The sequence below is a fragment of the Bacillus rossius genome, chromosome 3, assembly GCF_032445375.1.
Source record: "Bacillus rossius redtenbacheri isolate Brsri chromosome 3, Brsri_v3, whole genome shotgun sequence".
Taxonomy (NCBI): domain Eukaryota; kingdom Metazoa; phylum Arthropoda; class Insecta; order Phasmatodea; family Bacillidae; genus Bacillus; species Bacillus rossius.
In genome coordinates, this window is record NC_086332.1 from 76,487,055 (window position 1) to 76,507,771 (window position 20,717).

At 35.5% G+C, this 20,717-nt stretch overlaps 2 protein-coding genes across 2 annotated transcripts in view; one reads left to right on the forward strand and one right to left on the reverse strand.

Moving 5' to 3' along the window:
• Positions 1 to 3,133, forward strand: part of LOC134530928 (UDP-N-acetylglucosamine--dolichyl-phosphate N-acetylglucosaminephosphotransferase) — a 59,688-nt gene extending 56,555 nt beyond the window's left edge. Inside the window, exon 7 of the mRNA XM_063366245.1 lies at positions 2,962 to 3,133. Within this exon, the coding sequence (XP_063222315.1) occupies positions 2,962 to 3,006 (45 nt within the window). The 3' untranslated portion in view covers positions 3,007 to 3,133. The remainder of the gene's footprint in view (positions 1 to 2,961) is intronic.
• A 7,788-nt stretch (positions 3,134 to 10,921) lies between these two features.
• On the reverse strand, positions 10,922 to 19,578 carry LOC134530929 (large ribosomal subunit protein mL48). Its single transcript, XM_063366246.1, has 5 exons — positions 19,417 to 19,578; positions 14,794 to 14,895; positions 14,078 to 14,211; positions 12,054 to 12,156; positions 10,922 to 11,431 (listed from the first exon to the last, which is right to left on the reverse strand). The coding sequence occupies exons 1-5, from the start codon at positions 19,525 to 19,527 to the stop codon at positions 11,237 to 11,239; spliced, it is 645 nt and encodes a 214-aa protein (XP_063222316.1). The 5' UTR covers positions 19,528 to 19,578; the 3' UTR covers positions 10,922 to 11,236.
• Between the last annotated feature and the right edge of the window lie 1,139 nt (positions 19,579 to 20,717).

Consider the following 20,717-nt stretch of genomic DNA (forward strand, 5'->3'; position numbering starts at 1 on the left):
AAGCATAGTGATTAATATCCCCAAAGTTAAAAGTGACGGGTGTTTTCTCTAGTTTACCCATTAAATTTTTTTTATATTAATATTAGTTATTTTTTATGTTGCTCAAAATGATTGGCTAACAAATTCATTGGTTGGCCATCATGGAATTCTCAGATAGTACAAATTTAACGTTGGTAGTCTACACAAACCAAACTTGGTCCTAAAAAAATTCATAAATAGAATGTGTATCAGAATATTTAAAATTTAATTGCGATTAAAATAATAATTGTATAATGTATTAATTTGTCATTATTTCATTGTTATTACTACATGTGTGACCGTAACTTGTGATGAAAGTCGGCATTATTGTTGTATTACTAAGTAACAGATTTCTCGGTAAAGATATTTTAAAAAAAAAACAAGATTCATATTTAGTCTAGATCCTAAATGTGCTTTATTTTATTTTTTAGCATATTCTGAGAATACATATGTGATTTATGCCTTATTTAATGCCAATATAGCGACAATGCATCCATGTTCATGAATATAAAGTAAGTTTTTTCAAATCAGTACATGCTTCATAATTTTTTTTATATAATAACGAATTAAAAGTACAATACAGTAGAACCTCGTTAATCCGTGAAGCGCTAATTCGGGAATTGGATAATCCGGGACAATTTAAAAGAGAAGAAAAAAAAGAAGTAAAAATTGTCAGCGCTTAAAATTAACGTCACGCGGGCCGGATAGTCCAGGAAACCAAGACTTAAAAAGGCACAAACCTGTGAAAAATTTGTCCAAAGCTGAATTTTTGCACAGTTGTAGATTTGACTATGCTTAATAACATACCGAAAGTTTACCGCTGTAGACCTTGTGCGTATCGCCGAAAATTTGCATTTAAGTCCTAGATGACAGCGACTTACATCAGTCCAATGCTACCCATTTGTACAGTTTTTCATTTAGACTGTCCATAAAACTACCAAAATAATCTTGAGACTCTAATACAGCCATTAATGTTGTAAAAAGCATAAATTGTTAATATTAAAGATGTGATATTAAGCGATTAATTCATGACATATTATTTTTTATCTTTGCCACTCAGATAAAAATACTATTTACACCAATTTGAAGAGTCCAATGCGAAAAATGTCCAAATAAATGTTTTTGGTTATACCTTTAGCTTTAAGACAGTATATTTATAAAGAGTCTAACGTAATTAGTTGGCTCATTAAAGCGGCCCGAGCGTTGCAGTGTACTGCGGCCGTACTGATCTCTCACGGCCACCGCCGTTCCAGCGCGGCATTCCGACACACTGCATACTGCGACACTCATTCAACTGGGTCTTATTTAGGGATCACTTAAAACATAGCTAATTCATATGAGAGGGTGTATGTTACATGTAATGAGATATGCATTTTTTTTCTTATATGAATGTTTTTTGATACAATAAAATTAACAATAAACGATTTCTGCTTGGAACTTGTAAATGAAAAACTCTAGAGGACCTCTGGTTTTATATCTGCATGGATTTATTCTGTTTAAAAAATTTTATTACTAAAATTTATTTTTTAGCAACAAAATTTTTTTTTATTTCTGATACATCGTTTTATTTTCGATCAGAACAATGCAAGATTTGAATGTAGCCAGTATTCGACAAAATTAAAAATTATATATTTACTTCTTTAAAATCAGTTTACTACATAAAAATAGAATAAAACGATACATCGTAAATGTACTCTGAGTTTTTTTCACTTAAAAAACCAATTCCTATAGTAATAGGGTTTTTTTCAGAAAATAAATAAAACACGAGTTGTGTTGTAAAATGTATAGGTAGCATTACATATTGTTTTTTTTAAAATAAGTTAATGTATTTGAGTGCAGCGCCTAGCTGACGTCGTTGGATTGCTAGTGGCAAAGAGCGGTGGTGGATGGTTTTGCAAGAGTTTGACCGTATTTTATGACGCTACCTGTGAGAGGGTGTTCGTACCAGAAATCCTAACGGCTAAGGAAACTATCCATTCTCTTTAGTCACGTACGGGTGTGCTACTCGCGCAATATCGTCAAATATCACAACTTTCCGAGACGTTCGGTCATTTCTCGGTTAGCTCTGGTTTCACCAGAACAAAATCTTGTCTGTAGTGATTTCATATTCCTATTACCGTAGTAGTATGGCGTTTGAGAACAAACCAAGTTTGCTGTATACTGGGAGCCTACTTAAAAAAAAGTATTTATAGAGTTATTAAATTATTTACGAAACACAATTTTGTGGATCGTTTGGGAAATTATCATTTAGGACTTAACTGCTCGTTATTTGTGTGACGCACAAGGGTTACATCGGTAAACTTTTGCCATGTTACTAAGAAACGTTTATTCTACAACTGTACAAAGTTTCTGCTTTGGGATAATTTTCCATGTTTCTTAACAACGAAATTCGTCCCGACCCCAAGCCGACTTCGGCAACCTCACAGTAGTACACACTACACGGCTCGGATAGCTTCAGGGGTCAAACAAATTGTATGAGACCCTTAACAAATATACCCATTTAAAGAAGAATAAATATGCAACAACGTTTATTGAAAGAGATTTTCACGTAGGGCTCTTTATATTTATGTAAGATGTATTAACTTTTCCGTAAAATTAAATGAAAATGAATTTCTCAACTTTAATGATTTAAATTGTCTATTTTATATAAAGATGTTAAAACTGTGTACTTTTTATTACTATCATCAGATAGGGCAATGTTTCTAGATTATTTTGGGTTCCATACTGTCAGTCTACTCCATAAACTGCATTTGCAATATCCATTATTGTGGATCGTTGCAAAAAATTGACATTTTGGGCTTAACTGCTCGTTTTTGGCGTGACGCACAAGGTTTGCATCGGTAAACTTTTGATATGTTACCAAGAAACGTTCATTCTACAACTGTACAAAGTTTCTTCTTTGGGATAATTTTCCATGTATTAAAAACCTTTGTTTCTTTACAGCGAAATTCGTCCCGACCCGAGCCTACTTCGACAACATCGCAGTAGTATACACTACGCGGCTCGGATCGCTTCAGCGGTCAGACTAATTGTATGAGACCCTTAAAAAATATACCAATTTAAAGATGAATAAATATGCAACAACGTTTACTCTAAGCGATTTCCATGTTGGGCTCTTTAAGTTTATGTAAAATGTATTTATATTTCCTAAAAATTGAATGAAAGTGAATTCGTTAACTTTAATGATTTAAATTGTCTATTTTATAGAAAGATGTTTAAACTTCGTACTTTTTATCACTATACTCAGATAGGGCAATGTTTCTAGATTATTTTGGGTTCCATACTGTCAGTCTACTCCATAAACTGCATTTGCAATATCCATTATTGTGGATCGTTGCAAAAAATTGACATTTTGGGCTTAACTGCTCGTTTTTGGCGTGACGCACAAGGTTTACATCGGTAAACTTTTGATATGTTACCAAGAAACGTTCATTCTACAACTGTACAAAGTTTCTTCTTTGGGATAATTTTCCATGTATTAAAAACCTTTGTTTCTTTACAGCGAAATTCGTCCCGACCCGAGCCTACTTCGACAACATCGCAGTAGTATACACTACGCGGCTCGGATCGCTTCAGCGGTCAGACTAATTGTATGAGACCCTTAAAAAATATACCAATTTAAAGATGAATAAATATGCAACAACGTTTACTCTAAGCGATTTCCATGTTGGGCTCTTTAAGTTTATGTAAAATGTATTTATATTTCCTAAAAATTGAATGAAAGTGAATTCGTTAACTTTAATGATTTAAATTGTCTATTTTATAGAAAGATGTTTAAACTTCGTACTTTTTATCACTATACTCAGATAGGGCAATGTTTTTAGATTATTTTGGGTTACATACTGTCAGTCTACTCCATAAACTGCATTTGCAATATCCATTATTGTGGATCGTTGCAAAAAATTGACATTTTGGGCTTAACTGCTCGTTTTTGGCGTGACGCACAAGGTTTGCATCGGTAAACTTTTGATATGTTACCAAGAAACGTTCATTCTACAACTGTACAAAGTTTCTTCTTTGGGATAATTTTCCATGTATTAAAAACCTTTGTTTCTTTACGGCGAAATTCGTCCCGACCCGAGCCTACTTCGACAACATCGCAGTAGTACACACTACGCGGCTCGGATCGCTTTAGCGGTCAGACACATTGTACCAAGCTCTCAACAAATAAACTAATTTAAAGTTTAAGAACTTTGCAACTACTTTTATTTAATGTTTTCAAATCGGGCTCTACGTGTTTTTGTAATACGTATTTTCGTTTGTGCCCTTTTTTCAGAACACCTCTCTTCTAATATTATTGAATAAATATCATATTTAGTCAAACGTAGTGAAAGATTTTTAAATTTAATCATTGATAATAATGTTTTGAGTAAGTTTTGGTTTGCTATTCTGAAAGTATACTATAGTAATTACGTTATAGTGCCATATTGTTGAGTGGTCAATAAAGTATTATTTAGGACTTATCTTCTCGTTTTTGGTGTTCCGCGCAAGGTTTGCGGAGGTAAACATTTCAAATGTTGCTAAAAAAACTTGAATGTTACCACTGTTTTAAATTTCAGTTAGGAGCAAATTTTACAAAGATTAAAAATCTTCGATTTCGTGGGAGTGAGAGTGGCCACAGCGCTTGCGGCTGTGGCTCTGTCGCAGTGCGTAGACGACATTGATAAACTCGGGAGTCTCTAGTGATCCTATAAATTAAGCTACACTTTTGAGAGATATGTACCTGTAAATCTTAAGAACTATACAACAACTTTTGTAAAAGAAATATTTGTGTAAGACCCTTTATTTGTAAGTGAATTGTCTTTTTATTGCCTTGACTGATGTAAAAAAACTTATTTCATTAATTTAACATTTTTTTTCTTACCTTTAATATTAACTTTTAGAACTTTATTCATTATCAATGTGAGAAGTAGTGCTTTAAGATTATTTTCATATAGCTATTGAGAGTCTACGGTAAAAAGTGCAAAAATGGGAAACATTTTAATGAACTACTGCAAGTCGCTGTCATCTAGGATTTAACTGCAAATTTTCAGTGATACGCACAAGGTCTACAGCGGTAAACTTTCGGTATGTTATTAAGCATAGTCGACTCTACCGCTGTGCAAAAATTCAGCTTTGGACAAATTTTTCACAGGTTGAAACCTTTGTTTCCTGGGCTAGGAGGCCGGCAAACACTACACGCCATCGCGCGTGGGCCGCCAAACTCTGCAACGCTGTTTGTACCGACCCTTTGTGTCGCCCCCTTTCAGCTGTCACATTTGTCACTCTTTAAACTTGAGGGGGATGTCCTGACTTCTGCTTCCCGTCTCCCTTTGTTTGTTTCCACCCGCCAACACACGGCAGGCGCCTGGCGCCTGGCGAGTGACGTGTCTGGCTGGCATTCGGCTGTCCAAGGGGGAGGGGGGGGGGGGGTGCAAGGTCAGCACGATCTTATCTTTCTCTCTTCAGCTGTTGTAAATGACCGTGAACTAATGGCTAGGCAGTGCTGTATTTTTTTAAGCCGAGACACTAATTCGAAGACGGCCGGCCCTTACCGTGAACGGCCTTAACCCAGCTGCACGCCGCTGTCTGAGAAGCTTGACAAGACCTTCCGGACTTTTAATCGCTAGTCCGCGAAATTCGGTAATCTGTGATTATCTCGGTCCTGACCACCACGTATTAACGAGGTTCTACTGTACCTCAATAAAATGTGTTCCAAGGAAAACGTAAACAGGCCAAGTAAATTGTAAGCATTTAAGTTTTTAAAGTACTACATTTACATCAATATTTTTCCTAGAATTTCGAATCTTTCGAATACTAGAGATTCGGTGGGATTCGAGGATTCGACTGGCCCATCCCTAATTTTTACTGATCACATACTATCTGAATAACAATCTTTAGGTAGCATTCATAGCTTTTCATGGTGGGATTGGTCTTCCTCTGTTTGTTTCATTTTCTCTTGCACATAATTTTCATAACAATAGAAAAACCAAACTTAAAGAATTTGGAGTGAAACTACCAAATTGTGATTATTAAGAACAATGAGGGTTGACAGTCACACAAATGGAGCTGTCAACAGTGTGAGAAATGTTTGTCTTAGCCATGAAAATTTGTGTTTGTGCGATGCTTTGCTATGCATTGACAGAAACACTCTCTACATATTGTGTGAATCAAATATCTTGCAAACGAGGCTCTATAGTTGGATAGAAACATTATGATTGGGACGGAGCCAAGTAGTAGGCAGAGCCCTGCAAAACCAAATAGTGCTGACGGCACAGCCAGGTTATGCATTTCGTACTGTTCTAATAACATCATTATAATAATGATTGTATGTGTAATTACATACAGCATACCCAAGCACCACATGGTCAACATATTTTGACATTAAAACACCAAGATCAGCACTTTTAGAATAAATCCTCTTTAACCTCAGACATGACAGTTTTTCCCCCTCTAGGCAAATAGCATGAAGTCAAGTAAACAATTGGGAAGAGGACGGAGTTGCAAGGTCATGGCGATTATTACCTTGTGACGTGATGAGGGACTCAGTGAACAGATAAGTCGTCACTGCTGTGTCATTACGTTACTGTCCTGCTGTAGCTAGTGTAAGCTGAGCAACTTTTGGCTTTGCACATAATTTATATGTACTTAGGACTCTAAATACAGCCACATTTAGAAATAAACTAAACAATTAAATAATTTTTTTAAAAGAAAATTTAAGTCCATTGATACATTTTTTAAATTTTCAAACTACACAAAATCAAAACCACAAACTCCTATTCATACATAATTTTTTATTGTATAATCATCGGATCATCGCACACGCATAATCGTCACACCTATATTTTAGGGCGTAAAATTTGGATAAAAAAAACCTCTCACATAAACGTTTAATGATGTTTTTGGTCCTGCTATTAGATTCCGAGCGCTTTGTGTAGATATCTTTTCAAACAATGTGTTTTAAAGTAGAAATCTAATATTTATTCGGACATTACCACTTACTTATTTTATTAACGGAAATGTAAAGTTGTCTGATGTGTAAATTTTCTTTTAAAGATGTTTTTAAACGGTATAACCTTTATCTGTTCGTCTGCATCGCCAAGGTGTGCCGCTTATAAAAATGTAGCTGGCGCTAGTTGGCATCATACATGTTTGGTTATGTTGCTTCCCATATAGAGTGTGCGCATGTAGTTGAATATCGTTACTGATATCTCGCCGATTGTGTGCAACGCACGCTCTCTGTCGAGTGCCGAGTTAACTTCATTTGTTGGCCCGCACTCTTTTGTGGTGTGTACTACAATGATAGTTATGCTATAGTTCAGGCTCACATTCACATTTAGTTTTTCTATTTAAAGTTGAAGAAAGGTTTTCGGCATGCATTTATATACGCCACTTTTTAAATAAACATACTTTCCATGAATGGATTTTGTTTTTATGAATAACTTAACGTAACAAAAAAAATAATTTTTTTTTTTGCATAAACATTGCATTTAAAATTGATTTTAGTATAAAATGTGCGACAATTATGGGATAAAACACTAAGAGTTTAGCTGTTTATTATTTTGAATTATGTATTTAAGTTAGAATTCAAAAACTTTTTTTTTCAATGCACACAATTAACTACACAGAGACTATAAGCTATAACTATAAGTGACTTTTTACTGAATGAGTGGCATTATTTAGCCTCCTGTCACTAAGAAAAAGATGTTAACCCCGAAAACAATACAAATAATATACCTACATGCTATAGCAGTGCTGGCCAAAAGGCATCTGGCTGAATCAAGTCTTCAGCATTCTTAAATAAGGCCCACATAAATATCCAGCAAACACATGCAAATGAGTACATCACTGTTTGTAAAGCAGCATTTATTGGCTTTAAATTCCCACCTATTTTTTTACTGTCACTAACCAAATGCCACACCACAAAACAAATAAATAAAAATAATTAAAATTATTACAGTAACATCTCCCGAGAAAATTACATTAGTACAGTGAAACCTCCTTAATACAAACCTGAGGGGACAGAAATTTACCCACTTTGTAATAACGAGGTTTGTAATAACCATACCTTTCCATAATGTGTACATTACATATGTCAAAACAACAACAAATGAAAGCACAAATTTTATAATTGATTTTGAAAATATTTCAATATTTGTATATAGTATATGCAGTTGAAAAACAATTTACATAATAATTAAAAAAATTATTTAAGTATTAGAAAACTACATAAAAAAATGATAGTGTTGACAGTGGGACATTAAACTCCTTAGCAATGGAGGTTTTGGTTTTTTCACCTAAGTTTACTTCCCTTATTAGCATTAACTTTTTTTCAATGGTTAAATCATTTCTTTTTCTTTTATTTTCCATTTTAGGTTATGTTTTTTAACTTTGCCGAACTTGTACATACACTACATAAAATATACCGGAAAAGGCTGAAAATCTAACATTGGGCCATTAAATTTTAATATGAAAAAATAAATGTGACCCTGTTCATGTTAAACCAAGTTTTTAGTGACGTAAATAAAATTCAGCATCTCTATATACGTTGACCAATAAGACATGGCACCATCAAATTTATAATTTTGGAGAATAAGCCAACTTCAGTCTAGTACATACGTATATTGGATGACTAGGGTGTGCGGGATCCCGACTAACAGGAAAAAATTAGAGCGGCAGGGAATAATATTTTTCACAGTATTTTCAGGAATAAAATATATTTCACGTCGGAAAATTCAAGCTTTATCTATGTCAACAGCGTGCCATTTGGCCTACAACTAAAGACAACTAATATGAAATAGTATTAGGGTTTACGGAAAACTAACATGTTTATTAAAGAAACTACGTATTTAAACATGTCAACATTTTTTTTGTTAATAAAAAGGTGCCTAGAAAATTATATACATCATGATTATCGTCAAAATTTATAAATAAACGGGCAACCAATCGGCCTGAAATGCAGAGCTGTAAATGGCATTATTTTAATAGTTTGCCAATTTATTAGCATTTACCGTGTATATATAAAGCGTTGGATGTTTATATTCGTATTAATATTTTAGTTTTTACTCGAATGCAATCGAGTTACGAAGATAAAATTATATTTAATTTAATAAACAATAAAGGAAACGATGAAAATCATTAGGGACCGCTGCGATTGGCCCTTGCATCACTAAGGGGCGGGGTTACGATACGGCCGACAAGAGATGGCAGCACCATCTTTTTTTGTGACGTAAATGGGAAAATACAATTAAATTTGATTATTTTATTATTTTTTTTGAAGATAATTTGAGGATTAGGGTTGTTTTATGGGGGCAAGTAATGATTCCCCAAAATGTGGCAATATGTTACACAGGGCACCCGCACTCTTCTAATTCCAACCAATATGGCGGCAGCTTGCTGATTGTTTAATATCACTTCACAGTTCACTGTGATATTTAAAATGAATTTTTTATAGCAATGAGAAAACACAATTCGTAGGGAGTTTAGACATAATTATTATTTATGTCCTTTACTTTATCTACATTTCGTTTTATACATATTTTTCATTGTGAAAGTGAAAGTGAAACTGTTGTGTTTCAACATGGCCGATGTACGCTGTTTAAAACCATGATAAAACGAGATAATAGTATTTTAGAAGTTGATTTGGTAAAATACAGTAGTCCATTGAAATTTTCTTTGGTATTTCACATGTGGAAGTCGTACAATATCGCTGTGCAATCATATTCAAGACTTTTCTTTTAAAAAGGCATCAGTAATATCTATTTCTGAAGATGCCCTGAATGTTTTTATGACAAGAATACAAAATAACTTTGTATTATCAGGTATTAAATATACGCGAAAACAAGTTTTGGGTCACAGTAGAACTTTGAATTACATAATATCCAATATTTCATAATAAACAAACTATTTAATACTGAAGATCCTATTCATGTTGCTGGGGATTTAAACAGGTTTGTAATAACGAGGATTTTGTATTAACCAATATTGTATTAACGAGGTTTCACAGTAATCATTAATCAAACATGAAGCATGACAGTTACACATACACCACCATTATATATTGTCTTAGTACATGCTCAATAATGAACAAGTTATTGGGGCATAACTGCTTTAATTAATACCTGGTTTATTACTGACTGGTTTTTTGTTTTGTGATAAGACTTCTTTTAAGTTTTATTCCAAGTTTTAAAAGTATGGTAAATAGTGTAAATTGTGCTTACAAAAAAAATGAGAACTCTTAACTTATAGTTCTTATACTCAATATATGCTAAATCTCAGTGTTAATTTTGCCTCAAAATAAATTCAGTTGGCACTAAATATCAAAATATCAACCAAAATATAAACAATAAAGTTACTTACAATTTTAAAGAAATGTTAGGGGTAAGTCTATATTATATTTTGTTAAAATTTTAAAGTTGAATAAACAATCTCCCCTCTTTACATTGCTTCAGTCAGAATATGCTGTATGTGAAATTGTTCAATAAGAATCAGATTTTTTGTTTGAAAATAAAATTTCCTAGTAGATTTAAATCTGCATTGGAACTAAAGGGCTTCTCTTACTTTCCAATATGCAAGATGTTAAAAAAAAAAAGGTCATTTTGTGCAGAACATCCATAGAGAAATGTCAACCATATTACTTAAAAAATCAATAGGTTACTTACTCTGTGAACTGAAGTGTGACTATTGAGAGTTCATATTGAGTTCTAAAAGCTGCTTTGCCAAAAACCTTATCAATTTTTAAAGAATTGGCACAGATTATACGTTCAATTCATGCATATACGTAAATTTGCGAAACTACTTAATCAATGAAACAGAATATCTAAGACAAGGAATATACTTTCCAATGCTGTGCTGACACATATCCTTCATGTAGCTAAACCTGACATACACAGAGACCTAACAATAAAATGGTAGACTTAGCACGCAGGCTCCGAAGTTCTCATTTATTACTCTTATTTAATCACTTATGTTTTCCTACAGGATAATTACACATTATAAAACACACATACAAAAAAATTAATAGCAAATAATGTGTGTTTTGCCCCTCAAGTTACTGCAAAAAAAATATACCTGGCTCTCCAATACATTGAAGTTGGCCATCACCGTGCCACAGGTTTTGTACCGCTGGTCTCATCAAGAGCTTCCTGCGGTCGCGGCAGTTACGACCAGTAAGGAACAATACTTCACCACCAAACCACGGATCGTCTTGCAAACATCTCAACGACATTGGACGCTGCCGCTACTTCTTCTTGGCGACCGGGCCACCCAGCGAGTCCAGCTCGGTCTTGAGCTCCTTGAGCTGCTGGTCGGGCACGAACCTCGCCTCCTCGTGCTCCCTGAGGTGCTCGTGGACGCTGAGGCTCACGCCCTCCGGCAGCACGGCCTGGATCACCTCCAGGAACACGGCCGCCACTGTCGAGGGCAGGTCCGTCACCTGCGCCACAGCACGTTCCAGCTACACTCCACACTTTTCAACTCCTGTTCAGTGTTTTCTCTGGCACACACCTAGTTACCTAGTTAGTCCGAGGTTGATTACTTTCCCGCTTTTCCTACGAAGTCGTTGGCTGCATTTGTCTGTTAACAACCTCGTCGTTGATGCAAGACCAATTCAATACCTTTTGTAAAAATAATTACGGTGCAAGTCTAGAAATCCTATATTTTTAAGTAATAAACTAATAAGTCAGTACCTTAATACAATTAGTCAATTATTTATTACAAAGATTTTTCATGGATGACAAAAAAAAAGTATTTTAATACATAAAATTTGTGCATAGCAAAAAAATACACATTATTCATTTGACAAAATAAAAAACCCAATATTCAATTATAGCTTTAAATTACAGCAACATTGGAGTAAAAGATGACTATGAAATAAACAGGTAAATATAAATAGTAAATACCTATGTATGTGTGACACCTGAATGGATGAAATGATTATACTTTTTCCATGGGGTATCAGTTTTTTAAGTACCGACAGGAAACAATTAAATCAGAACTCCGCTGCTGATACTGAAACAACTACACTGGTATGTCACTAATGTTGGGAACTAGCTCACCTGCACGTTCCTCTCGTAGACCAGCAGCTTGTACTCGCTGTCCACTATGGAGCTCTGTGGCTTGTACCTCTGTATCTGGAGGTGCTGCGGAGGCAAGGCCCAACTGCAACGCAAATACAGTGACCGTGAGACACTTTCCTGGCCTCACAGAACTGCTAGAAATGCAAAACAGCAAAACATGAGTATAATAAAAACTTAAAGGGACAAATTTTAACAAGTGTTTTTTATGGAGGATTGTTAACAGAAACTAAGACTAAATTTTGCAATAGAAGATGATAATTAGTTTTACCTGCTCTATGATCCTGCAACTTTAGAGGTTCCATATTTCGTAATTTTTAAACATCTACTAGAATAAAGAAAATATCACTGCTCAATCTATCACTTTTTCCCCTTGGTTACGATATAAATGTAATTAATAATTATTTTCTCTAAATAGTATAAAACAAAGTTGCTATCCCATCTGTTTATTTTTTCGCTTACTTCTTCTACACTACCCAATGTTCACTATTATTTATGTAGATCATTTTCTGGAATACATTTACCGTATATACTTGTGTATAGCGCGCCCTTTTTTCCCCTCAAGTAAAGGAAAAAAATAAGGATGCGCGCTATACACGGAAAAAAAAAATGAGGGGGTGTGGCGGGGAGGAGGAGTGGAAGTCGTTAACTGCCGGGTGACGGGTGACGTTTCTGGCCAGCCCCCACACATACGCACAAGCAACAAGGCCTCTCACACACACACACACGCACGCGCGCAGGCACGCAACCTGGTCTCTCGCACACAATAACGCTCACAGCACACACACACACACACACACACACACACACACACACACGTGCGCGCGCAAGCTCGCACGTCTCTTGTTTATTTTTAGACCTCCCCCTCTACAGAAAGCCAGCGCAGCTAGTAAAATAAAAGAGAGAGAGAGAGAGAGAATGTTGTCGCCATTCCCCCTCCCACTTCCTTCGCTTCCTCGTCGCAGCTGCTACCGGTGAGTCATCTAGTCCTCCGCGTCACGTTCATGCCTCCCTCCCTCCATCTCTACAGTCCACTTACCAGTTGTGACGATACAGCGCTTCATTATCTTCCGTCTACACAGCAGAGTTTAAGTATTTTCCTGACGCATCACCACACATTAATTTAAATTATTAATTTGTTTCACACGTACAGGTACCACAAAATGTTAGTAAAATTTATTTATGGGGAAAAAAAATTTTTTTCTTTGGAATTTGTTGCAAAAATCGTGGTGCGCGCTATACACGAGGGCGCGCTATACACGAGTAAATACGGTATATTAAATTTAAAGATAATAGAAAAATCTCAATGTTTTGCAATTATAAGTACTTGCTTATTAAATCTGAATGACATCACATTAGTAGATCACATGTGTGCAGTTATTCATAAACGTAATAAAAATCTTACAACATGTAAACAAACAACATGCCCAAAAATAAGAAAAAAATTATCACAGCAGCAGACTTATCACCCAAATTGTTCATCACAAACAATATGCCACATAGAGAACTCAAAACACCATCTGAACTATTAAGTATGTAATTTTCAACGCCCATCTGCTCGTGAAGGAGCAACAAGTCGAAGCAATGACTTCGAAGACTGTCATGGCTCGTCCCTATAACAGCGTTGTAAATGTGACAAAGTCTCAGTGACAGAAATATTACCCATCCCTAACTGAAGCTTACTATCTGTAATGATGGTTCGTTGTTTTAAAACACATGATACGGAAGGATAAAAACCTAACACTGGTTGGAAAAACCATGCATGCAGACATTAATCAATATTCTTGCAAATCTCGGAACCCATCCATCACATAAAATATGTAAGTTTATTCTTGAACGTAACGTTTTTGGTATTATTAGTTTTTGGAAGTGGAATCTTAGTATTTTCTAAGAAGTGAAAAAATGTGTTATCATAAACACACTAAAATTTGAATAAAAATTTGTGTTATCGAAAACATGAAAATCCACATCTCTGTCATTAGTCACTAGAAGAATAGAGTGCTCACCTGTCTTCCACCTCTATATCCATAGACTCTGCGATGCTGTGCACAAACTTCTGGTAGTTCTCCAACACCGGAAAGTCATAGCCTTTCATCTGTATGTTCAGTGCGTTGTACACTGGGATGTCTGGTTTCAATTTCTACAAGAAAAAAATCACACCCTTGCGAGAAAGCAGTGTTATCTTAAGTCCAATGACTACATGTGACCACATAACCCCTGTTTATAAGTCATGTTTAAATTTGTCATTTTAAGGCTCTGACCCACCAACCAAGTTGCATTTTTATAGTATTTGCCAAATTCCAGATTTTCATAGAGAAATTTATAAAAATGGGCGGAGCCGGACAGAACAAATTTATTTTTCAACAGGGGACATAGAAAAAAAATAGTTTGTGTATTAAAAAACTTACACCAACTGCTTCTCACTGCATAACTAAACTCCTATAATTGCTCTGCCTACAAGTTTAGAAGTTTAGTACAACCTTTAATACAGAACGTTTAGGACCATGGTCATGCCAGCTTAGCAATTTTGACAGATTATATTACCATATGTCTTGGTGTTAGCCTGTTAGTAGTAGCTTATAAGAAATGAAGTCTTATTCTTATATATGAGAACTTGTAAACTGAAAATACAATTCTGGTAGGGTTTTGCAATGTGTGTGCTGCCCTCTAAGCAATCTCAAAAGACAACAACATTTTTAGACGGATATCCAAGTGTTCTCACATCCAGGTAATCAGGCTCGTAGATGCCTTGCAGACTACGACTGCACGACAGGGATCGCTGCTGAACTAGACAACGCAGGCAGCGCCATCCTTGCTGACTCAGCTGAAACACATTAAAAGCATGTTAGCATGCCCAGTCAACTTAAGAAGGCAATACATACAATGTGGAATCTGTGAAAACAAAGTTTAATTTTTTTTGTGTCCAGTACACAAAAATATTCTGTCAAGTATATCAAATAACGACTTTAAATTTAATGATTTTAACAAAAAAAAATGTCTACTTGAATATGGTTTTAATATACCTAAATGTACAAGTCGTTTATGACAAGCAACTGTTTTTACCATTGTTAGTCTGTGTGGGCCTGGGATATACAGACATTAAAGCCCCTAGCACAATGAGCCCATGAGCCTGCTAGCCACCGTGCTGTTGCCAATCACCAATTCCATCCTCACAGCTTCTCATGGCATAATTTAACTCCTCATGCTCTGCCAATGAGCTTAGTACAATGACGGTCTTTAATGAAGAATGAGCGAAAAAGTGATGATATGTCACCTGCTAGAAAAAAAGAAAGACTGTATATACATGAAAACTGACAGTAATGATAAACTCTGAGTGAAATTAAACCACTGACAGCACAGTAATATGAACTGGCAGCCACGGTTAACAGCCGGACCACCAGAATAAATCCAAATGAGATTGGTGCGAAAGGACAGAATGTGCTGAAACATAGAACGATGATTAAAGACCTAGATCACCGTACAACTGGCATACAATTGGTGGTAGAGTGATTATCACTGTAGGCATTGCATTAGAATTTTTTGTGTGTAACATCTTAGTATTCGTTACATAGCATTTAGTAGGAGTAGTTGCATGAATGGAACAGAAGTCACATTGTACAGAAATGTGTAACCATGGTGCTGCCATCTGTGGATGATGGCGCTAACCAAAGTTCAAAAAGCCAACTTATAGTTTAATGAATTTTAACAAGAAGGGCAGTATTTAAATAAAAATTCTTTGTCGAAAATCAGGTCCAAAGTTTGGAATTAGTATTTCTTCTAGCCATTTTCGCTTTTATAAGATTTGTTTTAATATATAGGTAGTGTAAAATTTAGATCTGCCAAATCAAATGATTCAATACTCAATGTAGCAGTTACAGCAAATAATTCTACATTACGTTTTGTGCCTGAGTTTTGTACTAGAAGTGTATTTGTAAGATGAGAACACATGAATTTGCTCGTTACCGAGGTTAGAGTTACAAATATCTTGCAAGTACTGAAAGACTCGCTCACAAATTTTTTCTGAAGTTTATTAGTGAATGTTTTTCTGTATTTTATTACTACCATATCAAAAACTATTTCATTAAAAATAATTATCAACTTAGATTTATTTCTGTACCTACACACATAATTGATCGGTTCCAGTCATTTATAATGACCATAAGGGTACAAAGTGTGATCGTCGGCTGACTGGATTAAATTTAACAAAATACGTTGACATGGCTCTGCACTGCCAATCTGCAGTCACGTGACATGCAGTTTAGAGGCCAAATCACCAACAGATGGTCAGCACAGCAGCTCATCGGCTCACTGTGTCAGGTCCTTAATACTCTTTTGCCGTCTGCTTGTTCGCGAGGGGTCACAACGCTTGAAGAAATTTTTTAAAATTTAAGTGAAAAAGCAAGTATGCACATCTGCTATTTCCTCTTGTTCCGCTCTCTTAAAACCTAGTAGCTGCTTCTACGATATAAGGCAAATATAACAAAGTGAAAGGTGGGGGAAATATGTAGTTTAGCGGTATTTGCAAAAAAAAAGTGTTAAAAATCCGAAAATACCTTTATTAGACGCTCTTCAACTTCCTCTTTTCATTAAAAGCGGCGGAGGTAAGAAATTCCAAATACTTTAGGAGATATCGAATTTTTAAATTTCATCATATGTAGTTGAGCGGTATTTGCGAAAAAAAATGTTAAAAGTCCGAAAATACCTTTATTAGATGCTGTTCAACTTCCTCTTTTCATTCAAAGCGGCGGAGATAAGAAATTCCAAATACTTTAGGAGATATCGCCGTTCTTATTATGCATACAAGACCTGTGTTTATCATTCGACCGTCGCCATTTTTTTATTTTGCCGTGTGTTTGTGAATGCCTAATTAATGAAAATGGTCGATTAGGTCAGGTCAGTTACATTATAAATACTTTGAAACTAAGCGTACATTAAAAAATAATATGAAATTATTTCAATGGTTCTTTAGTTTTAAAGTATTTACAATGTAACTGACCTGACCTAACAAACCAGGACAAAGGATGAACAGTAACAACTCACGTAAAATTTTTTTGTTACTTATTACTTGTGCAACAATAAAAAAAAACTTTAAAATTAGAAACATTAAAAACTCGCCTAAGTTGGAGGCGGTAATTAAACACCGTTTTAAAACAATAAATGAACTAAATAATCACGTATTGGTTCATTTAAATTCTCGCCTATCACGATCAAACACGTGACATCATTATCCAATAAAAAAATAGATTCTCGTAAACAATAAACAATGCGGAATGCCACATGAATGCACTGGTATAATTGTGATGAAATTTAAAAATTTGATATCTCCTAAACCATTTGGAATATCTTATCTCCGCCGCTTTTAATGAAAAGAGGAAGTTTAAGAGCATCTACTAAAGGTATTTTCAGATTTTTAACATTTTTTTTTCGCAAATACTGCTTAACTACATATGATGAAATTAAAAAATTCAATATCTCCTAAAGTATTTGGAATTTCTTACCTCCGCCGGTTTTAATGAAAAGAGGAAGTTAAAGAGCATAGAATAAAGTATTTTCGTATTTTTAACATTTTTTTTCGCAAATACCGCCCAACTACATATTTTGGTAAATCTGTATTGTACGGATTAGCGCCAAAAAAAATCGTACAAATATGAAATAACTTTCATTATATGCTATCTTACGTCCTCTTTTCAGAACCGCCTGCGGAGATAAAAAATTCCAATTACTTTTGGAGATATCGAATTTTTTAATATTCATTTTTTGGCGATTTTTTTAAAAAAAAATTTTAAAAATCCGAAAATACCTTTATTCTGTGCTCTTTAACTTCCTCTTTTCATTAAACCCGGCGGAGATCAGAAATTCCAAATACTTTAGGAGATATGGAATTTTTTAATTTTCATGATGTGCACTGATGCGGCGTTTGGCGGGAAGCCTACGATTCACACATCCTTCTGGACATACCCGAATACTCACGTTGGCAAGCCTTCTTTTCTTAAAATTAGCAAGAAGTAATTAAAAATACTTTAAAACGCTGTGGATGGTTGGTTATAATAGGTAAGTATAGCTACATTAAAAAAACTGTAAAATCATTTTATGGTTGCTTAGCAAATAACTTTTTAATATGTAGCTATCCAGCGCTACGAAACCGTTTACATGGTTTCACAGTATTTTTAATGTAGCTATCCTAACCAAATCAACCATCCACAATGTTTTGAAGTATTTATAATGTAGCTAACAAAACCTAATTGACCATTAGTTTTCATGAGTTGCATATTTATTTACAATAAACAAAAAAAAAACCGAAGATGCACGATCGGGTGTTTGCCTCTCGTCTGTTGAAAGAAGGCTTGCCAACGTGAGTATTCGGGTATGTCCAGAAAGATGAGTGAATCGTAGGCTTCCCGCGTTCACCATTGTTGCTTGTTTACAAGTATGATTTTTTTTTTTTCGCGACGTAGTTGAACGACTACATCACGTAAAATGAAAATTACGTGAGTTCCTACTGTTCATCCTTTTTCCCGGTTTGTTAGGTCAGGTCAGCTACATTATAAATACTTTAAAACTAAACAACCATTAAAATTAATTTTTATTATTTTTAATGTCCGTTCAGTTTCAAAGTATTTATACTGTAGCTGACCGGACCTAATCTACCTTTGTCCCGTTTTGTTAGGTCAGGTCAGTTACATTATAAATACTTAAATCTATACAAGTAAAATTAATTGATATTAGGTATTTTTAATTTCCGTTTATTTTGAAGTATTTTAAATGTAACTAACCTTACCTAATGGAAAATTTCTGTTATTTAGGCATTCACGCACACACGGCAAAATATAAAATGGCGTCTGTTGAATGATTACATAGGGCTTGTATTGCAAAATAAGAACGGCGATATCTCCAAAAGTAATTGGAATTTTTAATCTCCGCAGGCGGTTTTGAAAAGAGGACGTAAAAGAGCATATAATGAAAGTTATTTCATATTTGTACGATTTTTTTGGCGCTAATCCGTACAATACAGATTTACCCATATTTTTAACAAAGGTGGGTTAGGTTAAGTTGGCTAAATTAATACTTAAAATTGAAGGGAAAAAAATTACCAGTAAACAACTTGACATGCCACAATGCCGTTTTCACAATAACCAAAAATGTCAAGATATTAATATTATATTAGAATTATTTTTTTTGTTGGCGTCTATTCGGGTGCGCCTTTCTCAATAATTACACAATTTGAAAGGAAAAATTACGAATATTTAAAGTAATTTGACAATGATTAAGAAATAAATTAAGACTAAACGACAAATTTACTACATTTATTACAAAAAATACTCTTTTACGATCAAATTAATTGTACCTGCTTGACACCAAACATTTTCGACATAAATTGAGTTAACAAACAAACACTCAATATTTCATAAATAAACAAAAAAAAAACTCTACCATGGCTTACAACAAAAAAAAACATTCAACTTCGAACAAATTAAGCCATAGACAAGATAAGGATATAGACCACAGTCATATAGATAGTTTTTTTCTGCTAAGTTGTCTACAATTTGTCACCAACAGCCAAAGAGTCAATTTATCCTCGTTCAAATTTCGTTATCATAATATAGTAATCAAATATAATTATGTATAATATTGACGTCGTCCGGCCGACGACCACCCCAGAGCCCAACCTGCACCTGCCAGTATACGCTCCCGCTAACGGAACACACCCCTGGCCATGGCCCACCCGAGTCAGGCGAGCCGAACAGCGATTTAAGGCAAACCCGCGAAAACCTGAGTAGACAAGAGAAGAACCATACCCATTCCTCCTGGAACATTAAATTAGGATTTTAGCGACAATAAAGTCTCTTCCAGACACACCCATTTAGAGTCTAGCGTAATGAGGTCAAACCTGGCGCAAGAGAGGCCGAGCCTCCCTCGGACGCCATGCCAGTTCAGCAGTTCAGCACAGCTCACGGACCGGGGCGGACCTACGTCCCACGGAGGGGCAATAGCCTTTGTCTTGATCGAAAGTAACGTCCGGTAAATATAGTCACTAATTAACAGAACCCATTTTTTTACTTAACCTCTCCGTGAGTACCCGGTCCCCCTTTTCGGTCCAGGACCTAATCCGACCGCATCAGTTTAAAGACACCCCGCACCACACTTGGTCAGCGGGGTTGATCTTCAGTATACAGCACGGGCCGCCTCCCGCAACTCACAGAACTTTACTTAAGGCCACGCGCACGGCGCTGACCACAAACCCGCAAGGGAGCTTGGACAACTTTAATTGCGGTGCGTGTTTCCCCACAGTGGGCACAACACCCGCGCAGAGACATTCGTATACGGGATTGGCCGTCTCCAACCATCCACCCCTTAATTCAGTGTATTTTTGTGTCCCGTATTTTGTATTACTAACTTACGTTACCCGAGTAACGAGTGCCACGTAATTTGTGCGCGCCCCCTTAATTCAGTGTATTTTTGTGTCCCGTATTTTGTATTACTAACTTACGTTACCCGAGTAACGAGTGCCACGTAATTTGTGCGCGCCCCCTTAATTCAGTGTATTTTTGTGTCCCGTATTTTGTATTACTAACTTACGTTACCCGAGTAACGAGTGCCACGTAATTTGTGCGCGCCCCCTTAATTCAGTGTATTTCTGTGTCCCGT